This window comes from Corvus kubaryi, unplaced genomic scaffold, assembly GCF_017639235.1.
Source record: "Corvus kubaryi isolate FWS band 111438036 unplaced genomic scaffold, C.kubaryi_AGA036_p1.0 37308, whole genome shotgun sequence".
NCBI classification, from domain to species: Eukaryota; Metazoa; Chordata; class Aves; order Passeriformes; family Corvidae; genus Corvus; species Corvus kubaryi.
In genome coordinates, this window is record NW_024581096.1 from 13,761,386 (window position 1) to 13,779,916 (window position 18,531).

The following is an 18,531-nucleotide window of genomic DNA, read 5'->3' on the forward strand; positions in this document are numbered from 1 at the left end:
CTGTTTCTCACCCACCAGACTGCTGTGTGCTGCCTCCTCAGACAGGAGTGCCTCAACCTTTAGTGAGGAGGAACAAGAAGCCCAGATCTCAACCTCCCCACTGCACATACCATGAAGATCTTGCGTTCTCCTTTCTGCTTGATGTACTCCTTGGGCAGGAAATCCTTGAGCCTGCCAAGAGACAGCCAAGTGAGTTGTTAGCAGCAGAGTGCAAAGCCAGTGTCTGTCCTTGACTATGAACAGGCCCAACCCAAAGCCTCAGACAAACCCCTGCCAGGGCACAAACTGGGAGTTTTTGGAAGTAGAAAGAATGTGGGAGAGATTGCCGCAGCTATGAAAGCTGTCCTTGGGAGTTGCCCTAGCTGAATGTGGGGTAAAGGTGCTGAGAATGCAGCCCTTTGTGCGGCATCGAGGCAGGCCAGAGGGTGGGCTGGGGCCACCCCCACAGCAGCTGACTGCATGTCCCTACAGGGCTGTCAGAAGGAGCAGGATGGAGGGCTGGCACCCCTCACAGCTGGTGTGGATCCCCATACTTGGGCACTGTGCTGTAGGGAGGACAGGGGTTGCACCAGAGGCACCGAAACCCCCGGAGCCCCATAAGGCAGTGTGGTGCTGGGTGCTGCCAAGCTGCTCCAGCCACCTCGAGACAAGCCCAGGGGCTTCTCAGGACACTCACTCCAGAAAGCCCGGCTTGTGCTTCTGCTCGTTGTGTGGCCCAAACTGGATCTGGCACTGGTGGCCAGCAAACTCACAGGCTTTGTCAAAGGAGACAGGGTGGGAACCGTTCAGGATGTCGTCACGAGCCTACGTGGGAATAGAAGACACTGCAGTGGGCTGGGCAGCCACGCGGCCCTGCCACTGCTCTCCTCCACATCAAGCACAACATGTTTAACAGACTTAAAAGAAGTGGCCCTGAAAAACAGGAGTATGTAGGACCAGGCTGTCCCCTACAGGCATCAAGCCTGGGAGAGGAACCACAGCAGCATTTCAGGATGGTTCCTACCAGACAGAGTTGGCACAGGATTCCCACGGAGGATAGGGCTGGAATTGCCAGTCTTGGCTCTTACCCAGGACATAACCGAGTACCCCCCTGTCATGGCTCCTGACAAAACCTCCAGCTATCAGCCTTGTCAGCGGCTGGCAGGAGGCAGTGGAGCCAGGTGGCTCTGGGAAGCTGTACCTGCACGTAGAGCAGGTTGAGCTGCACAGGATCTCTCGAGTCCACGTTCTGGTCAGAGTAGAAGAACTTGCGCCGCAGCAGCAGCGTTTCATTGTCATCGATGCCTTGCTCACGCAGGGTCCGGCCATGGTCCAGCCAGTTCACTGCAGACAATGCCAGGGTGTGAACAGGAACAGGCACCGAGGCACAACTGGCCCTCGCCCTGGGGCTGCTCATGTCAAGTGAGAAAGATATGCCCACCTGGCGCATCCCAGCTATCACCCGTCTGTCCTGGGCCCCCAGGCAGCAGACATTCCAGGGAGTGTGGGCACATGTTCCCTCATCACAGTCCTCTCCATGCCCTCTTCCCCTCACAGGGGTCCTTGCTCCCCTCCCCAAGGCCCTCACAACAGGCTGACCCCATTCCCAGCACATTCAGGCACTTACACTCATCATCTGTGTGCAACTTCTGCTTGAGCTTCTCCATTTTCTTCTCATCTCGCAGCAAGGTCTTGTCCTTCTTGAGGGTGCCAGTAACCTCTTCCTTTTTCTCTTCCATGATCTCCCGTACAAGTGAGTACTCATCATAGTTGGTGATGCCTGCAGGAGAGCAGAGAACCAAACTCAGCAGCACTGTTCTGCCAAACAAAGAGCATGGAGCAACGCAGGGGTGCAGAGCAGCGTCCCCTCCCCTCACACACCCCTCAGACACCCGTGCTGCCAGGCCATCTGCCACAGAGCTGCTGCTGCTCCCCCAGAAGCCTGTCAGATTCTGCCATTCTCTCCCCACCACCCTTCTCCCCTGTTGCTGTCCTCTCCTCACCAATCCGGGCACATATTGTCATGAGCATGTCCGTGACAGTTTTGGAGTCATCCACCATCACCGTTTTCACTGTCCCATCCAGCATGCGGATCTTCAGGGGCCGCTGCTTCTTCTTGTACTCCATGGTATCCTGTGGGCACAGTGGAGCACAGCTCCCAGCAGTGGCACCAGTGCAGGGTGCACCCACATCCCACCGCCAGTCCAACAGCTCCCCCTTGCCCAGTGCAATTGTGGGGGTGACAGGACGTGCTGCAGGACACAATGCAAGGCAGCAGGGCAGGCACTCACACCACCTCCATGCTGCAAACACATCCAACCACAGAGCAAAGGATGCAGCTGGAAAGATGTGGGATGGACACTTACCCCATTGCGAAGCATGTAGTAGTCCAGAGCCTTCCCAGCCTCCAGCCAGATCCCTTTCTTTGGGTCTTCATCCGAGAGGAAGAGCCCAAAATCATTGGCTGAAAAACATGTAAAGTCTCTGCCAGGGTAGTCCTGGTAGAGCAGCACAGGGCCACCAAGGTGCTGCTCTGTGCCCAGGGATATGCACTGGGTGCAGCCCAGTGCATGAAGCACAGCAGCCCTGCAAACACTGGAGCCTAAACCTAATGAGTGGGCAACAAAGCTGGCACGCAAGCTCTGAGGTTTTACCACAGTTATCTACAGAAAAAATCATCTGCAGCATCCCTACACAACATTGAACTTGGAATTGACAGACACAACAGAAGGAAGAGCTTGCAGTTGTGGCTGACAGCTCTCTGAAATCTTCAGTGCAATGCGTAGTAATAGTGAAAATAAGGTAATAAAATGGTGGGGATCACCATGAAGGGTGCTGGGAACTGGCCTATAAAATCTAGGCACTCCACTTTTTGAGTATTCTCTGGTGGTAGGGTGTCTGCATCTCCCCAGGACACAGTACAGTTTGAAAAGATACAGAGAGGCAGCTTAAATGATGGAACCTTGGTGTGAGGGACTAGAGGGCCTGGGACTCCTCTTTTCGCAGAATGAGAGGCTGAAGGAGGATGGGCTCAAGGCTTACAAGGTCTCAGAGGTGGTGAGTAAATATTGCTCACCAAATCCTGCTCCCTCAGGGTGGGGTACCTGGTGAAAAGGCTGCTGCTGGAGCCTGGGCAGTGGCTCCTCAGCTTGGACCCACAGGGAGAGGCCCATTTTCATGTAGGAAGAGGCAAGGACCACGCCTGGCTTTGCCCTGGAAAGGTCCTCTCCACCTCTGCAACAATCCTGCGCCGCAGGCTGTCTTGGTTGGCTATGTTTATAACTCGTCATCTTGTTGGCAGCTCTCTTTGGGGAGGGACAAATTCCTGAGCCGCCCTGCGCCTGCCTGGCTAACACTGCCGTTAGGATCCTACTAAACAGGGAGCAGAAAAATCATGAAAGCTTGCCATTTTATTTTTGAAGTAAAAAAAAAAAAAAAACAACAAAAAACCAAACTGTTTTCAGAGCAAATTCCAAGAGGATAAATCCACAGCACTGAAAACTGAGCAGCTTGCCCCAGATCCACGGGTTGGGTGGGGATAGGCACTTCCTGAGACAGAGCAAGAGCAGAGCTGGAAACTTACACTGAAGCTCCCCCAGCCCAAAGGTGACAAAAACACAGGGCAGCTCAAAAAAGGAGCCCAAGTGCCCGTGTGTAAGGACAGCAAAGAAAAGTAAAAGCTGCAAGGAACACATAGGAAAAGAAAAGCTGTGAGCAACTGAAAAGGAACGCAGGAATAAGAAGTTCCCTTTAAGGCCTTCCCCTTGCTGCTTTTTTTATAAACAGGCTGGCTCACACCCAGGAGCAGGAAATGCAATGCTCCATCCAACACCACTATAGCCCTGCATATCCAAAGACATCCAGTCCCTCGCTGAAGCTGAAAGCCATGGTCTGCTGGACTGCTGACCAGCCAGGCACGGCACGAGAAGGCATTTCCTTTCAACCTTAAGGAATGTGCTGCTCCCAGATGTCGCTGCACTCCCCCTCCTCTTCCCACGACTCTTGACCTCCGCTTTGCTGTCTCTCCTCTGTGGCACAGCCGCTTTTGGGGGTTGCAGGGACTCAGGAGAGCCCCTGAGACAGCGTCCCAGAGCTCCAACCCCCCATCCATGATGGGGACAGGCCACATCCGCGTGGGCGTGAGTCACATCATGAGCTCATGAGCCATAGGATAAATTGTGAGCCCAGCAGCAGCAAGAAAATACTGGAGCTAAGGCAGCCTAGAAAGGTAATGGAGCACCAGCATGGGTCTGGCAGAGAGCTGCCAGTGAGGACAGACCCAGTGGAGATTATATATATCCCAAGAAAGGAAAAATTAACTCTAGTTAATTAAACTAATGTTTACTACGACCCCTGCAACTGTTTAAACTCACATAGACCTGGCTAGTGGTGATGAATGCAAGTAGGACAGAGGAGCAGAGACAGAAAGGGCAGTGGACTCAAATTGCTTAATAAGTATTTCACTTCCAAATGTGGTTTCCTAACTTCCAAACCCCCAAACATTCTTCTGGGGTGATGAGGAGGGAGTCTGAGAAGCTCAGACCCTCACCTCAACTGGACAAGAGGACTTGGACCTTGGTCCTCCCACCCCACCACTTTCTCTGGGAAAGTGCCAGAGAGACACAGACAGAAAAGAAAAGGGAGACCAGTGAAATACCAGGAGCTAAGCCAAGGCAGCCCTGGCACAGCAGCCAGTCCCACCATGGACTTACACTGTCCTATCTGTGCCTCTGGCACCCGCTCACGGATCATCCGGCAGGCGTCATACACCATGGTGGAGGGCTCAAACTGCATCGTCTTCACCACATTGCCGATGCTGATCTTCAGCGAGAGGGCAACCATGGTGGCGGCTGGGCTGTCCCCACTCCTGCGTCACCTGCCAGAGGAGACAGATGGGTGAGCTCTTTCTTCTGACCCCACCGGTGCGCACGGTCCTCCTTCCTCCTCCAGCAGCACCTGAAAGCTGGGACTCAGCTTCCAATGGCAAGCAAGGGCTGCATTCTGTGCTGGTGAGCCTGTGAGAGGTCCTGGGACCTCAGAGCAGCACCGGGACCCTTACCTCCTTGTCCTAAGGCCCCAAAGACAATTTTACTTGCCTGTGCGAGTGACAGCAGCTGGTACCCAACAGAGATACTGCAGAGAGGAAATGAGCATGAGGGAGCACACTAGATAAGCTGTGAGAGCATGATGGAAGAGGTTATAATTAAACCCGTCATGACACAGAAGCCACAAGAGGAAAACCAAGCTTTGACCCAGAGCTGGCACGGCCCTGCCCCAGCTATCAGGACCCCTCATGTCACCAGCAGACGGTGCTGAGCTGGCAGCCTGAGCACAGAGGGACGGAAAAGCCTGAAGCTGCACAGGGAGGCAAGATAAGGGCACCAGGCATTGAATTCACACGTTAAATACAATTACTTGGGGAAAGCACCACTCACACCCAAGGAGTGCTCATGAGATCAGGGTCTATGGCAGCAGATACTGCACCAACCCAGGGCACAGGATGATGCACAGGAGGGCAAGGGACCACCTGTGGCAGGTCTCACTGCATGGACATACAAGGGCCACACCATGCCATCTGAAAAAGGACTCAAGCTGGGTCCAGTTTGAAGGATCAGCATCGCAGAATAGAATCACAGAATCATCAGGGTTGGAAGATCACCCAGTCTGACCACCCACGTAGCACTACCACAGTAACCCCTAAATCACTAGATCGTATCGCCCAGCAGCAGATCAAGATGCCTCTTAAACGCCTCCAGGTATGGTGACTCCACCACCTCCCTGGGCAATCTATGCCAACGCCTGATCACCTTAACAGGGAAAAATTTTTTTCTAATACCTAACCTGAACCTCCCCTGTCTCAATTTAAGGCCATTTCCTCTTGTCCTCTCACGGTAGGCATGGCAGAAGAGACTGGCCCCCATCTCACTACAACCTCCTTTCAGGTAGTTGCAGAGTTCAGGCTTAAAGGATTGCATAGAGCACCTTCAGAGCAAGTGCCCCTCAACAGGGCTCCAAAACACCAACTTTAATAACACCTAATCAGAACTGCAATGTTTGTATTGCAGAATAAAAGCTGAAAGAAGTAACAAAAGTAAAAAGAGGTTGTACATAAGTGCCCCGCTTGCCTGATACAGTTTGTAAGAGTCCTTCCTTTTGGGTAAACCCAAACAAAGCAACAGCTTTGTGCAACAGCTTTCAGTGCTTTCCCAGGTTGCCAAACGCCTCAGGGTCCCTACACCGAGTCCTTTGCTCCTGCCCCACTGCTCCATGCCCTTCTCAGCATTCCCTATCGCTGCCTGGCCCCAACCCAATGCTCTCCAGCAGTGACATGCCTTTTCCTCTCCCTGAGAGCCTGCTCATGTGAAGGGAGTTCCCTGTTCTGCTGACCCAGGCTGCCTTGTCCTTAAACTCCAGTGATGGGAGGATACAAGAGCACTGGTGGGATGCACATGTGCTTATTCTCTTCTAGACTGACTTGCTCCTACCAGGCTTCCTATTATGGCTGCCAGGGAAAGCTGATCTTGCATCCTCAGCCTGACCTGAGAAGGTTCTTGGTTAAAATGTGCTGGCAGCCTTCCTCGCACTGCAGCAGCACATGGTGAGTCTGTGCATCCCTGCCTGGCGCGGCCAGCTCTGGTCCCCCTGGGAGGGGGTACACCAGTGCAGGCTGTTCCCAAACACAGACCTGAGCAGCCTAGGGGCAGGATCTGGGTCAGTTTTGTCCAGGAGCAAGTCAGAGGGCAGGGGCCCTGCTTCTGCAGAGCCAGAAAGCCATGCTGGTGGTGCGGGGTGGGAGGCAGGGACCAAGGAGCGTGCCGCCTCCGCCAGCACATGGAGCGGCTCCAGCTCTGCATTCCTGAGCCGTTCTGCAATGTTTCTGCAGAGGCCCGTGGCCCCCACTGTCTCTGCTGCTGAGGAATGAAATGCACTTCAGCTCCGGAGCGAGGAAGCCCATCGGCAGAGGTAAGGAGGTGGCAGAGGCACCCGCTGCCATCTATCTGGAAGCACCAGCAAAGCTGTGGAGCTGAACGAATGAGGAGCACTCTGCCATGGAAAGGGTTTTCCAAGTATTTTATATGTAGGGCGGGCTGCTGCGGTCACCAGGCCAACTTCTCTACATCTAAAAATATTCTCAAGTTGAGCATAAAGCTGCTTTCCATCCCTCTGCAGGAAAAGGAGAACATGCCACTGACAGGACAAGGTCAGAGACCATGGAGCAAGGGGAGTGGAGGATGTCAGACAGTAGAGAGGAAGTGAGAGGAGCCAGGACATCTGCCACCATTTCTGCATCCTCTTCTTGCCCTCACAAAGCCACCCAAAACCAGGCACTGAACCAGAGGCACCCCTCAACACACCCTTCACAGGGGTCGCTATGCTTCCCAAGACCCCACAAGAAGATGACTGCTCAAGCCTTCCCACTCCCAAACACTTAGAAAAATGACAGAGCTCAGCAGGGAAGATGCTGATGACATCAAGGAGGACCTCAAGGAAAAGGGAGATGGCTCACTTCAACTGCCATATTCCATGAAAAAAGTCCAGGCTCCAGCAGCTGAACTTTGCTGACAGCAGGGCCTAGAGCAGAAATGCCCTCTGCTGCAAAACTACGCCTCCTCAAATCGGAGTGAAGTTTATTAGCAGAACACGAGGTTTGCAATTCTGTTGCCTGGTGCGAGGGCACCAATGCAGGGCTCAGCTCCTACAGACCCTTCCCCCCAGGAACCATGTGGAGAGGGAAAAGGTGGACTAGATGCAACAGATGAGACAGCTTGGGAGCCTGGCAGTGCAAACCAGAAAAAGGAAAAGGACAGTGAAACTCAAGCTGTCCCCCTAGAAAGAAAAAAAAAACCAAAAAACCCAAACAAACGAAGTCTCGATGAACACACACCAAATTTTTGCTGGCTCACTTCCAGAGAAAGCAAACCTATTCTCAGTCAAACCTATTCTCAATCACGTTGTCGGTATGCAAAGTCAGATAAGGCACTGGAGCAGCCGGATTAACACACTTCTGCATTTTATAGCAAGCTGTGTGCAACCTTTTTTGAACCATGGGCATGTTTCTGAGCCAATCCCAAGATGATGAGGGGGCAGGGGGTAACCTTGATGGGGTCCCACCACTTCCCCCAGGAGCTGTTGTGGCTTCCTCCATCTCAGCTCATGTAAGGTGAGCTAAACAGAGATGGTGGTGGAGGCCTCCACGTTGTGCCTGAGGGCAGGGACAGTGCAGGCAGGGCTGCAGGCAGACAGCACCGTGTGGCCCAAGGAACCACCATGTCATTGCCGGGGACAACTGACAGTGAGTCTTCAGTCAGGTGATGTAACTGCTATATTTGTGTCAGACGAGTTCACTGCTGCAATAACGGTTACAGGGGAGGGCTTGTGTCTTAAAAGACAAAAAAAACCCACCAAAATTCAACTGAGGACAGCTGGAACACTTGTGGCAAGTTTCCAAAACAAGCTGCAAATCTTCAGATGCAACAGTTTTGCCGTTTTTATTATGCTCTCTCTTAAGGGATACTCTGAAAGAGGTTTGGTAGTAGGATTTGGTTTTTTCCTTTTTTTTTTATGGCAATACCAAACTTCACCTGGGAAAGGCCCCACTGCAGACCAGGAGCTGGCTGCAGGAAGCTTTATCAGCTGCAAACTGCCCAAGTGCTGGGGTTTTCCACAGGCACGGCCCAGTCAGTACAGCCACTGGCACAGTCAGGAAGATACCAGGCCACCAAAATGTGACGCCTGCAGCAGTGGCTTGGCTGGCATGTCAGCATCTGCACTCCAGCACCATCAACTGGGAGAAAAATTAAGCTGGTGAGAAGCCAGACTAGGCTCTGGCTGGGTTCTCCTGCATTCTCCAGTATGGGACCAGTATATGCAGCCACAGCAGGCACTGAGGCCGACGTGGCTCAGCCCTGCACCAATGGGAAGGCTGAGCCAGCAGCCCCAGCTGGTTTAGTGTCACACGCTGCCGAGCCCAGTTCCTCTTTCCCAGCTGCATGTCCACGTCGGATGGGAGGACAGTTTCTTCCAGCTGAGGCTGAGCTTGCTCCTGGGGAGCATGAGTGGCTGTCAAGGACAGACATAGCACTGCTGTGACCACTCAGCTATTACCCATGGCTAGGACAGTAGCATCCTCTCACCCCTGCAGGGAGGGCAGCCCTGCTCTGTGTGGGAAGTGGGTAGGGGCCAGGCAGCTGGGCTGGAGGATCACAGCCGCAGCCTGTGCAGTTCACACACACTGAGCTGAAGCAGCTCCGGCCATTAACTGCCCACATTTCGCACATACCCCACATCCTGTCTGCTCCTGCTCAGCATCCCTGGACCTCCAAAGGTATGGAGCACAAATCATGGCACCTCCAGACTGCCCATGATGAAGGCAGGCATGGGGGCAAGCGAGACTCCAGCCGCAATCCCTCCTGCGTCCTTAGCAAGCTGGCCCTCTGGCACAGGACCCCAAAAGCAGGGGTTGAGGTGTGGTGGATGCTCTCATGACCTCTGGAGAGCACTGGGTGCCCTGATCCAGGCACCCACACTTTCCACAACAAGCAACTTGCCCAGCACCGTGCTGCTGGACAGGCAGAAAGGTGAAAGAAAGAAGAGAGCATGGCTGTGCTTTGGGGTCATTTCATCCAGCAGCCAGCAAAGCTCAGTTCTGAACAGAAGGGTGCCCCACAGGACCCTCCTCCCTTTTCCTCACCCTTCCCACTCCACCCTTCCCCAAATCTGCTGGGATGTGTCACTTTGGGAAGCACCAAATGCCTGCCACTGCCATTCAGCAAGCAAGCTGAGTGTTTGACTGATGCTCCCCATGCATCATCACAAGCTCATTTAGCACCTGGGGGGCTTCCCCCATGGCCTGGGGGGAGGCAGGTGGTCTGGACCCTTTACTGGGCAACTCGCAGGTTTTGGCAAAACTAGAGATCCCAAAAATATGTGCCCTCCCCCTCTCAGCAGCGAGGCTCGGGGAGAGAAAGGAGTAAACAATTATTGCTACCAAATATGGGTCGAACAGCCAGCGATGAAGCCACGGCAGAAGCATGTAGACATCCTGCCGGCAGATTCAAAGGGATGGGGAGCTTGCAGGGGCTCGAGCAGGATCCGGCAGGGAACAGGCAGAGAATGGGGTAGGGTTTCCCCCTGCTTAGTTAGTTGCTTCGGCCGGGACATGGTGGGACCCAGGCCTTCCCCGATGGGGGCCAGTCCCGCCTTGCATGGGAACCACCCCAGCGCCCCATCCCGGGGGCACATGGCCAGCTGTCTGTCCTGGTGGGAACTGCTGCGGTGACCTCCCTGGCTTCGGTGTGGCCATGGGAAGTGTGTCCCCTCGCGTCCCCACCCAAAACCACGCAGCAGCACACAGACACCCCTGCCACTAGCTCTTCCCCACGCCTCGGCAGGGTGGACGGCGTGCCGGGCGAAAAGCTGCGCCTGGCCTGCCTCAAAGGTTGCCCCACGGGCCGGTGGCCACAGCCAGGCTTGTCCAGCTCGGTCGCCAGGGCCCCCCCAGGGTGGGGATGCTGGCCCGGGCCTGGCCAGGGCAAACTCCAGGCCCAGGCCCGGTGGGGCAGGGCAAGGGCAGGGCCGGGGATAACGTGGCCGGAGATAGCGTGGCCGCGCCAGCCCGTGCTGCCCCGGAGCCTCCGGTGGGCGTCGGTGCGCGGGTGCCGCCCGCCCCGGGGGCGATCTGGGCACGCCCCAGAGTCTGAGTGAACCCCGTAAGCCCCCGGGTCACCGCGGACAAGCTCTGCCTGGAGCAGGGAAGCCCCGGTAACTAGGAAGCTGCTCCCTCCCTGCCTCCCCGCCATTTACCGGGCGGGGTGCGGGGGCAGGGTCCTCGGGACATCCGTTTCCGGCAGCCCCCCGAGAGCCAGGACGCCACAGGTCCCCAGGACCCCACTCCGAGGCCCCCCCTCCCCGGTTACCGGGACACCATGTGTCCTCCGTCCCCTGTCCCCGTACCTTTGCGCGGGCAGGAGCAGCGCGGCGGCCCCGCGACGCTGAGGGGAGCTGAGCGGGCGGCACCGCCCGCTTCCCGCCCCCCCGCCGCGCATGCGCCGGGGCATGGCGCGCCGCCGGGTGACACGGCACGGCCCCGCACGGTGCCCCGGGGCTGCGCTCCGCCCGGACGCCGAGCCGCAGGCATCCCGCTCCCGCGGACAGCGCTGCTCCGTACCCGCGCGGCCCGGCCCGACGCCCCGGGGCTGGGAGGCGCCTCCGCGCCCGGGTACCGGGGCCGTGCTCCGCCCGCTGCTCACACGGCACCCCCGGGCACCCGCCCGACCCGGGACACCTCCGAGGCCCCGCATGACCCCGGGCCCACCGCCCTCCCCTCAAGCCGTCTCTTCCATCCCCTCCTCTCCCCTCCCTTCCCCGGCCGCCCGCGCTCCCGCCGCCAGCGCGCGCTCCCGCCGCCGACGCGCTCCCAACCAATGAGCGATAGGGGCGTCAGCGCGGGAGGGGCGGGGGCGGTGCGCGCGGGGCCCGCCGGGAGGCGGGGTGACGTCACCGCGGTGCGTTGGAAGCGGCGGGGCTGAGGTGAGGGGCGGGAGGGCAGCGGGGGCTGGGGGTCCGCGGCTCCGAGGGTCCAGGAGGTCCGGGGAGCAGGGGGTCTGGGGTCCGGCTCGCGGCCAGGGCTGAGAGGGGCTGTTTGGTTCTCCTCGGGTGGGTGTCCCGGCGTGGGGAGCTGCCCCTGCGCTGTGGTTACCCTTCTTTCTGCCGTACCTGCTCCTCCTGCCCCCGTTCTCCCCGTGCTGCCTGCTCGGCGCACGCTTCTTGGGGAGAGACTCCTCCGAGCCTGTGGAAGCGATGGGCCCTGGCATTGCCCTCGTTTGCCCGGCTCCTCTTCCTCTTGCTGCGCCACTTTCTGCTGGCAGCCGTGCTCGCAGTAAGCTGGCACAGCAGCCCTGTGGCTGGGGAGTGCCCTGGCCCTCTGGTTTTGGGTGGGGTTTCAGGTGGTTTTGGTGGTGTTCTATTTTTTGTGGGGTTTTTTTTTTTTTTTTTGTTTGTTTTTTTTTCAGACCGTGGCACTTGACAGCTAGATGTGAAAGCTTAGCAGTGCTGATGGAGAGGTGTGATGGATACCCGCGCTCTGACAGCCTGAGCGGTGCCTTGGCTCAGGCATCGCCCACGAGCCGGCCGGGCTGATCCCGGTGAGAGCCATGCGAGGCCGCATTTCCTCAGGGACCGAGGCTCCTGGGCCATGTCTTGTCAGGACATAACAGCAGCAGCCCAAGCTGGGACCAGACAAAGCTAAAGCTGCTGCAGCCACACAGGTGCACGAGCGCCAGGGCGGCGTTCGGCTGCAAGTCCCTCACTCTGCCCTCGAAGTACCTGTGGCTGCCCCGAGCCACTGAGCTCTGCTGCTCTCGTGCTGCCGGGCCCTGACCCCCCTGGCAGCAGGGACGGCTCTCCAGGTCACTCCTCAGGGCTGAGAGACACTTTACCAGTGTCTGATCTCTACAGCGAGGTAAGGAGCATTTTACTTTCAGTCTAAAGCTATGTTGTGCACTAACGATATTTATATATATACAGCTACTTATTTATTACGATATCCACTCATTTATTACAAGTGTGTTAAATAGTGCAGTGTTTGACAGCTGTCTGAATTACTAAATCATCATTTGGGCCTTTGTCGAATCACTCATTAATTACCCTTCAATGATCACTTAATCACCATTTGATTACTATCTAATTTCTGTTCAGTCATCAATTACTTAGAATTTGATCATTGTTTAATTATTAACAGAATCCCTTTAGTTAAAACCTCAACAATGACTGTTCTTAATAATTTTCCTGTGTCTGGAAGTTCTCCCTGCTGGCTGCACACCAGGGAGTGGTGGCACCTTCAGGCTTTTGTGGAACAGCAGGATCTTGCATGCTCTCCACACCATTAAGTCTGGGATTGTTTCACTTTTCCTCTCCTTCCTGCAGCTTTTGTGCTCTGGGTGGAGCGTGGCTCTTGTGGCTGGGTCACAGTAACCTTGTGGGGAAAACAGTGTATTGTTGTCACCGGTGGTGCTGTAATAGCCTTGCTGGGGAAGTAGTTGTGAAGTGGCTGTCCCTGCTGTTGACATTGCAAGGGGATGCTTTGTCTGTAGGGTCTGAGGGACATCTTAAAGCAAGGCTGCTGTCTCCCCTTGTGCCTGTGCTCACTTTGGGTGTCCTGCTCAGATGTCGTGCCCAGAGGAAATGGATGCCCTGGCAGATGTGGATCTGCTTGACTTTCTCCTGAAGGACAATGCTCCCTGCCCTGAAATCCCAGAGGAGCAGAACGGTCTGCTGGAAGACTGGGGCCTGCCAATGCCTGAGGTAAGTTCTTTGTGAGGAATTGATGATGAGCTGAGGTTTAGGAGGTTTGTCTCTCTGCTGAGTAAAAGCTGTTCCTCCGCAGCTCCTGGACAAGGAGATGGATGACTTCATCAGCTCACTGCTGAGCCCTTTAGAAGATGAACCAGACAGGCTCGGTTATTTGCCTGCCAACAGTGACAGCAGCATTTCTGAGGATCAGCATCTGTCCCATTGCCTTGGTAGCAATTTTGCCAGCCGAGACATTGTGCAGGTTGACCACAACTACTCCCTCCACCAGGACTGGCCTGTGCTGGAAAGTGTGAGGTCTGACATGGCAGTAGGAGATGTCACCATTGAGCTGGGTGAGTGATGTGTATGGACTCTGTTTGCCCTGGCTACAGGCAGAAAAGAGAAAAGCAGCCCCATATTGGTTTATTTTGGTGGTTGTCAGGCAATTGATGGAGAGAGCCAAGAGTAGAGGCTTTCTGCTGCTGTAAAATTGCTGTTTCATGCTTCTCAAAGCTGGCTGCTCAAGTGCTTGCCTCACTGAGGCCCGGCATTTGACTCATCTTTCCTTCCCCAGGGGCATGGGTGGGTTTGGAAGGCACAAGCAAGACACTTGAAGAGAGCAGCAGTTCCCCCATTGCTGTTGCTGTGGAAGATGAATCCCAGCTTGTGCCTGGAGCCATTGTGCAGGTACTGACTCCCATGCCTGTGGACCCCAGCCTTTGCTTCTGCTCACATCTCCCCTTCTCCTCTGACTTGGCTTCTGTGAGGGATATCTCTGAGGGAAAGCATGACTCTGCCTTGGGAGAGCTGATTCCAGTTCTCTGTGTTTGCTGCATGCCCTCTCTGGCCCTGGGTGGACTCCTTGTATTCCAGCTGAAAACCATGAATGAATGTATTTGCATTCTCAGTAAGCTTATTTTTGCTGTTTTCTAGTCTGACTTCCCAGAGCTGGTCCTGACAGAGGAGGAGAAGCAGCTCCTGGAGAAAGAAGGTGTTACGTTACCAACCTGTCTGCCACTAACCAAAGTGAGTCCTCACTGGAACCAAACAGACTTAGACCACTTAAATGTGTCAGGTAGTGGCAGGTGTTGGAAACTACAGGACGGTGCCTTGATGGGAATACTGTTGTCCAGGTGTTGTCCAGGTTCACAGCAGTGTTCATCCGAGCTTGGTGTCCTTTTCCTCCTTTGGAGTCTGGGTGTCATCCATGTGCACAGCAGCTTCTGGCTGCTGTCAGTCTCCCTGCTCATGGCTGCTTGCAGGAGGCAGTTACACCACAAGTGCCTCCAGCTATTTTTTCCTGCTTGCCTAGTGGCTTGTGAGCTGTATGCTTTTCATTTCCCTTAGATATGCTTTACTTTTGCTATGCCATGGACACTGCTGGCTGCATCAGCAGGCCAGAGTTTTCCTTGCAGCTTATTCAGTGTTACGGGAAGGACAGAGGACACAAGCACTCAGGCTGGGCACTGAGATGTGTGTGGGGTGTGGGAGGGTGGGATTGCCAACACCCTGGGATTGCTGTTAATGAGATGCTGCTTGCAGGCTGAAGAGCGAGTTCTGAGGAAGGTGCGTCGTAAGATCCGGAACAAGCAGGCAGCTCAGGATAGTCGTCGCAGGAGGAAGATCTATGTGGATGGCCTGGAAAACAGGTATGGTCACACGGCAGTGTCACCCAGCACTTGAGGGACCCATATGTTCTTTTAGGGATCCTTGGCAGAATGATGATGGCACTAAATTGTACTTTCAATCAAAACTGAGTTTTTGATTCATGTTATGATGGGTATAGCACAGGATTTGTGATTAGAATGGCATGGTTGTTCTACAAGCAGAATCAATGTAGTACAATCTCTAAGCAGTGTAATACAGGATTTATCATACAACTTAACTTACAGTTTCTAATCACCTGCATTCTGATACATCTTACTTAGCTTACAATTTCTAGCCACCCAGGCCCTCTGCAGATTGGATCAGATCTTAATAGACGTTCTGTGTATTAATATAATGATCATAACATAGATTCAAAAATGCTATAGAGGAATATGAGTCTCTCCTTTAGTCATGGCAGGAAACAGGCAATGGTAGATGTGTCCCTGAGCAGGGAGTTCCTGAGCCTTGCTGTCCAGCAGAAACTCTACTCCCAAGGTCCCCCTTAGGACTTTCTAATTGCTTGATTTTGTGGACGGTGCACTCTGTGCTGTTGTGTTCCCCTGCTCTGTGATAGGGCTGTCAGCAACACAGAGCTGGCTGTGTGCCTGAGACCTTCAAGGCCAGTAAGGGAAGGGCCTGGTGCCCAGGGACTTTCAAGCTGACATGGAGGAGAAGAAACGTGAGAAGGTGCTCTCTGGGCTTTGCTGTAGGTGATACCAGGTAGACCCCAGGACCAGTTTTGTCTGCCCCAGCTACTCAGAGGTGGTGACTGATGTGAAGTCTCTGCTGTTGACCAACAGAATCTCTGTTTTTCCCCCACTCTGCTTGTCCTTTCTGGAAGGGTGGCAGCCTGCACAGCTGAAAACCATGAACTGGAGAAGAAGGTGCAGCAGCTGCAGAAGCAGAACACGTGAGTTTGTCTTGTTGGGTTTGGCAGGAGATGTGGTGGGGAGGGCTGTTCCTCTTCTCGGGACTGCGGCTTGTCTCTGGCTGCAGAGGCTGGAGGGAAGTGTGCAGCTCTCGGTTCAGCTGCTGTGCTAACCTGCATTTCCTGCTCTCCTGCAGGTCACTGCTCAGGCAGTTGCAGAAACTGCAGGCCTTGGTGAGACGGTCAGCTCCCAAAACTACCAGAAGCAAAACCTGCACCATGGTAAGTGGCTTCAAGCCCCAGTGCCTGTGGAGGAGTCTCTGCTGTCCTCACAAGTTTGAGAGAGAGGTGTTTATTCCATCCAGTGATGCCTGTCCATCTCCTTTGCTGAGATCTGTGCTGATCTTTCTGTTTCCAGATCGTGGTTCTGTCCTTCTGCCTCGTTCTGTCCCCCAGCATCCACTCACCTGGGAGCGTAGAGCCACAGCGGGAGCTCAAGGGTGAGTGCCTGAGTTGGGGCTGAGGTGCTCAGGTTGGGGCTGAGGTGTGGCTCCAGGTGAAGTGCTGCCCTTCAGAGCACAGCAGCTTCCCCAAAGACAGCCTGAACTCTGGGGCACTTCCAGCTAAGCATCCCCTTGCCGGGGGTGACCACTAGGTTTGGGTTGCTGTCTGGCCCCAGCTCTGGACTCTTTCTCAGCCCTGTTGCAGAGGCCTGCCTGGAAGCAGGGCCCTGCGCCAGGGGCGGTGCAAGGACAGGGGAGATCCGGTCTGTCTTGGAGCACAAACTGTGCTTGTGCCTGGCAGCTGTGCAGCATCCTCTCCCCGCCTCCCATGGGAGGAGGAAGTCGTGCTTAAACAGTTTGTCCTCTCTCTGGGCTCTGTGGTGGCTCCATACTCAGCACAGGAGGGTGGGAGGCTGGAAGTGACAGGGTTGGCTCTCCCTCTCTTACAGTGCTGTCACGGCAGATCCGCGAGTTTCCGAACCATGGAGCACCTGATGTGCAGCACAGCACAGAGCTGGAGGGCTTCAGCCCAGAGCCTGGGGACCTCTTGCTGTCGGGCAACCTCAGTCAGTCATGGGAAGAGGGGCAGAGTCCACTCAACCCCAGTCCCAGATCTTTCAACAGCAACTCATCCTCTGACCCTCCGGCAGCAGCAGGCTCTGAGCCAGACCCACCCCAGAGTGACCCTTTGCCAGCAGCAGTGCTGATGCCGTGGAAAGCCAAGGGTCAGGAGTGGGTGGAACACCCTGACAGAGTTCTCATCCAGCAGCACCATGCCAACGAGATGTGACCAATGCTGCATCCTGCTCCTTGGGATGATACCAGGCGCCCCATGGGGCAGGGACAGAGCTGCACTAACAGATTATCTATCCTAGCATTCCTTCTGAATACTCTCCTGATTGCCAGCAGCTCAGAGGGTTTACCAGAGAGGAATCATTCTGACATTTTAGGTTTGTATCAGGCTCCATCTGAGATGGGACAGGAAATTCTGAAAACTTCGCTATGGCTGCTGATGTGGCTTGCAGCCCAAAGCACATCTGGTGGCTTGTGGGGATGGGCTGTGGCCAGGAGGCTGGAGGAAGCTGGGCTGAGGTGCCGGTACTTGGTCTGACTGGATGCAGTTGGTGGTGGAGGCCGCTGCCCTGCTTCTTCACTGCCCAGCTGGAGATGAACAGGCACTTCTTAGTCTGTATTGTGGCCCCAAACATCTGTTCCATGTCCCTGCCCCTTAATCCTGCAGTGCTGCCTGATTTCCAGGTGTGAGGGAGTAAGTTGACCTTCAATGCCCTCACAGGAGTGGTCCTTCCTGCTGCTGTGACAGATCCAGCATGTCGCCTGTTCCTGCTAGCTTTTGAGCCATGGCCACAGCTCCCAGCCTGGCTAGAGAAGGTAATGTGGAGTCCTTCCTGAGCCATGTGTGCTGTTTGCCTACTGTAAGGGCTGAGCCTTTCATTTCCTGCAGGCTTCTGGGCCTCAGGGGGCAGGCGTGCCTTGAGCCAGACTGCTGAGGCAGCATGTAGCAGAGAGCAGCAGAGCTGCTTGCTCTTCTGAAGGCCTTCATGGCCACAGGACAGTTTCAAAGCCATGTCCTTGTGTGCCCAAGCCTTGCTATGCTGGCTTGTGATGCAGTCAATGGTTCTGGGCTGAGCAGAAACACTTTGAGCTGGTGAGCAATGTCTTTGCCTCAGAGTGCAGCTTAGTGGTACCTGTAGAGATCTCCTTGTCCTACTTCAGGATATTTCATAGAGTCGTATAGAATGGTTTGGAAGGGACCTGTAAAGGTCATCTAGTCCAGTTCCCCCTGCAACGAGTAGGGACAGCTTCGGTTGGATCAGAATAATAATGAATAGCTTCTTTATTAATAAGAGTCTAAATAAATATTAGTGGTGTGTGACTGTGTCCTCTCTGGTTGTTTTGGCGAGGTGCTGGGTGAAAGCTGGGTGAAAGCTGGGGCCTGCACCTGGGGCTGGGAGCCTTGTGGGAGAAACCCAGCAGCGGCCTGGGGACCGTCACTCTCAGATCGGTGCAGGGGAACTCCGCGTGGCTGTGGCTGTGGCTGTGCAGAGGGGCTTGTTGAGGCCTGTGTGGGTTTGCAGGGCTGCTGCTCTGCTCTCACCCCACTTCAAGGGTGCAAAAGCACTCTTGGAGAAATGTACATGTGGTGAGCGCCCAGCATCCACCGTGCCCCCCCAAGCCCCCAGTGCTGCGGAAGCGAGCAGCTTCCCCAGGAGGAAGTGTGAGGAG

General features: G+C 55.1%; 2 protein-coding genes across 4 annotated transcripts in view; one reads left to right on the forward strand and one right to left on the reverse strand.

Annotated features, from left to right (window-relative positions):
• Positions 1-11,028, reverse strand: part of TLN1 (talin 1) — a 34,977-nt gene extending 23,949 nt beyond the window's left edge. For 2 of the 3 annotated variants that reach the window (XM_042028586.1, XM_042028584.1), the window contains exons 1-8: positions 10,933-11,028; positions 4,692-4,855; positions 2,346-2,443; positions 1,983-2,112; positions 1,607-1,759; positions 1,181-1,323; positions 677-804; positions 111-171 (exon numbers count right to left, since the gene is read on the reverse strand). In XM_042028586.1, coding sequence (XP_041884520.1) covers positions 111-171; positions 677-804; positions 1,181-1,323; positions 1,607-1,759; positions 1,983-2,112; positions 2,346-2,443; positions 4,692-4,821 — 843 coding nt within the window. In that variant the 5' untranslated portion in view covers positions 4,822-4,855; positions 10,933-11,028. Of the gene's footprint in view, positions 1-110; positions 172-676; positions 805-1,180; positions 1,324-1,606; positions 1,760-1,982; positions 2,113-2,345; positions 2,444-4,691; positions 4,859-10,932 lie in introns of all 3 variants that reach the window. The other variant, XM_042028585.1, reaches the window with a different exon arrangement.
• A 380-nt stretch (positions 11,029-11,408) lies between these two features.
• On the forward strand, positions 11,409-18,181 carry CREB3 (cAMP responsive element binding protein 3). Its single transcript, XM_042028600.1, has 11 exons — positions 11,409-11,508; positions 11,991-12,439; positions 13,144-13,281; positions 13,364-13,622; positions 13,844-13,956; positions 14,203-14,295; positions 14,812-14,918; positions 15,758-15,826; positions 15,982-16,066; positions 16,203-16,284; positions 16,737-18,181. The coding sequence occupies exons 3-11, from the start codon at positions 13,144-13,146 to the stop codon at positions 17,075-17,077; spliced, it is 1,287 nt and encodes a 428-aa protein (XP_041884534.1). The 5' UTR covers positions 11,409-11,508; positions 11,991-12,439; the 3' UTR covers positions 17,078-18,181.
• The last annotated feature ends 350 nt before the right edge of the window (positions 18,182-18,531 follow it).